The sequence below is a fragment of the Capsicum annuum genome, chromosome 6, assembly GCF_002878395.1.
Source record: "Capsicum annuum cultivar UCD-10X-F1 chromosome 6, UCD10Xv1.1, whole genome shotgun sequence".
NCBI lineage: Eukaryota > Viridiplantae > Streptophyta > Magnoliopsida > Solanales > Solanaceae > Capsicum > Capsicum annuum.
In genome coordinates, this window is record NC_061116.1 from 88,440,086 (window position 1) to 88,442,899 (window position 2,814).

Sequence of the window (2,814 nt, forward strand, 5' to 3'; positions counted from 1 at the left end):
CATTACATGTTTCTTTTTTGTATTCACTTTGGGTATCCCTTTCAGTAACTAGAGCACCCATAGTACTTGAAGTTTAAACTTCACTCTTTCTGGATTCAACCCTAATGAGAGTTGGACTATTGACAACGACCACCTTACCCCTAGAATTTGAGAGTAAGTTAAGCATTATAAAAATGGCGCCGTTACCGGGGAGTGGAATTTAGATTTCATTCGTGAGGTGTGATTTTAACTTGGGTGTACCCGTGGTGATTTTGATATGATTCCTTTGTTGTTTTTGATTTTTGATTAGATAGTCATTATTCTTTCTATATAATGATGAATAAAGAAGGCTCAGATTATCTTGGCACCGGAGATCATGAGAGTGCCATTCGCATTTCCCCCGTCGGAGAAAGTGGAGTATTTTATATTACAAGTGTAATGCTTCAATTTCTTCATCTAAAGGGACTCTATGGGGTCAATCTCATGAGGAACTAAATCTCCACTTGAAGAAATTTATGGAGGTTTGCACCCCTTTTGATATTGAACACATATCTTAAGAGTCCATCCGATTATGCCTTTTCCCATTCTCTTTAGCGATAAAAGCGATGTTGTGGCTAAGATCTTTCCCGCTGGTCCATCATTTCATGAAATGTCTTATAGAGTCTTTGTTAAGTCACTACTTCCCACCTTCAAAGATGTTACAATTACAGGATACAATTGTTAATTTTTGCCAATTTCATGAAGAACTGAGGTACGAAGCTTGGGGAAGATTCAAGGAGAAGCTATTGAAATGCCCTAACCATGAGATACCCGATAAAATGCTTCTACAAATTTTCAATAGGGAATTGGACTAAGTAAACAAGACTATAGAGTACAATTAATTCAGTGGATCATTCATTAAATCGCCATGTAGAGTTGTATCAAAAGTTTTGGATCAAGTAGCAATTTTGTCTAAGGGCTGGTACATGAAGGATGACGAGGTAGCCATGGAGGCTCCCTCCACATCCTTTATGTGCCAAGGGAATAAAATCAAATAAGAGGAGAAAAATACAAATATGGTCAAGATGATGTTATACATTGAGCTCTTAATTGAGCATATGTTGGGAGTCCAAATGGAAAGTGTAACTATGATTAGTACAAGAGAGGTTAAAACATGTGAAAGTATGGAGGAAGAGGTGATTCATGATAATTTGAGTGTGTTGACTAAGTGTTCGAAGGGTTTCCACCTTGATTCTAAAAGGTAAAGTGGAAATCAAGGTCAGAACCATGAAAGAGAAGAATGCATCAGTGAAGAAACATTGGCTCAAATCTTGAGTACTGTTGAGAGGGACCGGTATGATGGTGGGTGAAATGCAAAATGATTTTTCAATGCTCTACCAAATGGTTGCGTCCCATTCAATCACAATTCTACAACTCCAAGCAAAGGTGAATCAAATATCGAGTTGTCTCATAGAGAGACAAAGTGAAGAAATGTCAAATGAGAAGGTAACAAATACCATATTTCCCAGGATAGTAAAAGTCTTGATAATAATGTTGATTTTGACAACCCAGGTGAAAAATAATATGATGAGCAAACAAAGGTGAAGATAAAAAGGTACAATGATGATGGGCCAAAGATAAGTCAGATTGTGGTTGAAAAATCAAAGGCAATTGATTGCAAAATTATCTCCATTCCACCAAATACTATTCCTCCTTCTTTTCTTAAATGTCTTATAAAAAGGGGGAAAATAAAAAGTTTAACTAGTTCTTTGATAGATTTAGTGCCCTATCTATTAATATTCCTTTAATTGAAGCTTTGGAAGATATGTCGGATCATGCTAAATTTGTGAAAGATTTGGTAGAAAAGAAACGACTTGTGGAGGATAAAACTATAGAAGTAACATATAATTGTAGTGCCATTGTGTCAAGCCCATTGGTAAAAAAGAGGAAAGACCCCGGTGCTTTCACCATTCTATCCACCATTGGATTATTCAAGTTTGCAAAGTTATTATGCGACCTCAGAGCAAATGTAAATCTAATGCCTTATGATATTTTCCACAAGCTAGGATTGGGAAAGTCGTCACCCACTTCAATGAAATTGCTCATGGCTGATCGGACTATCAAGAAGCTGATGAGAGTCCTTCATGATGTTCTTTTAAAAGTGGACCGGTTTATCTTCCTGATCAACTTTGTGTTATTAGATTATGTAATGGATGTTAAAGTTTTTATTATCCTTGGGAGACCATTCTTGTCTACTGAGAAGGCTTTGGTGTATGTGGAGTCCAGTTAGATAAAGTTTGGATTTCATAATGAGGAAGTGTCCTTCAATGTATGTAAGTCGATGAATCAACTAATGGACTTACAAGTCATCTCGGTGATTGATGTTATGGATGGGAGGTGACAAATCATATCGATGTGAACTTACTGGATGACCCTTTGATAGGGGTGCTATAGAATTGCAAAATAGAGGAAGTGGAGGAATTTGACGAAGTGGTTACACCCCTAATGGGACTTGAATCTTATAACAAGAACCTAATGAAGTTGGATCTTGATCTAAAGAACTATGAAAGCCCACCCATAAGACCATCAATTCTTGATCCACCCAAAGTTAATTTAAATCCTTTACCACCACATCTCCAATACATTTTCTTCAGAGAGGGAGATATATTACCAATCATTATTACAAGTGACCTTAAACCCTTTCAAGTGGATACATTTAAAGTAGTGGTGAAAAAGTCCATTCGAGCCATTGGGTGGACAATTACGAACATTATAGAAATAACTCCCAGAATTTGTTCCCACAAAATTAATCTTGAAAAAAATCATGAGCCAAGTGTGGAACACCAAAGGAGGATT

At 36.7% G+C, this 2,814-nt stretch overlaps 1 protein-coding gene across 1 annotated transcript; it reads left to right on the forward strand.

Annotated features, from left to right (window-relative positions):
- The first annotated feature begins 1,783 nt into the window (after positions 1–1,783).
- On the forward strand, positions 1,784–2,248 carry LOC107874275. Its single transcript, XM_016721106.1, has one exon. The coding sequence runs from the start codon at positions 1,784–1,786 to the stop codon at positions 2,246–2,248; it is 465 nt and encodes a 154-aa protein (XP_016576592.1).
- The last annotated feature ends 566 nt before the right edge of the window (positions 2,249–2,814 follow it).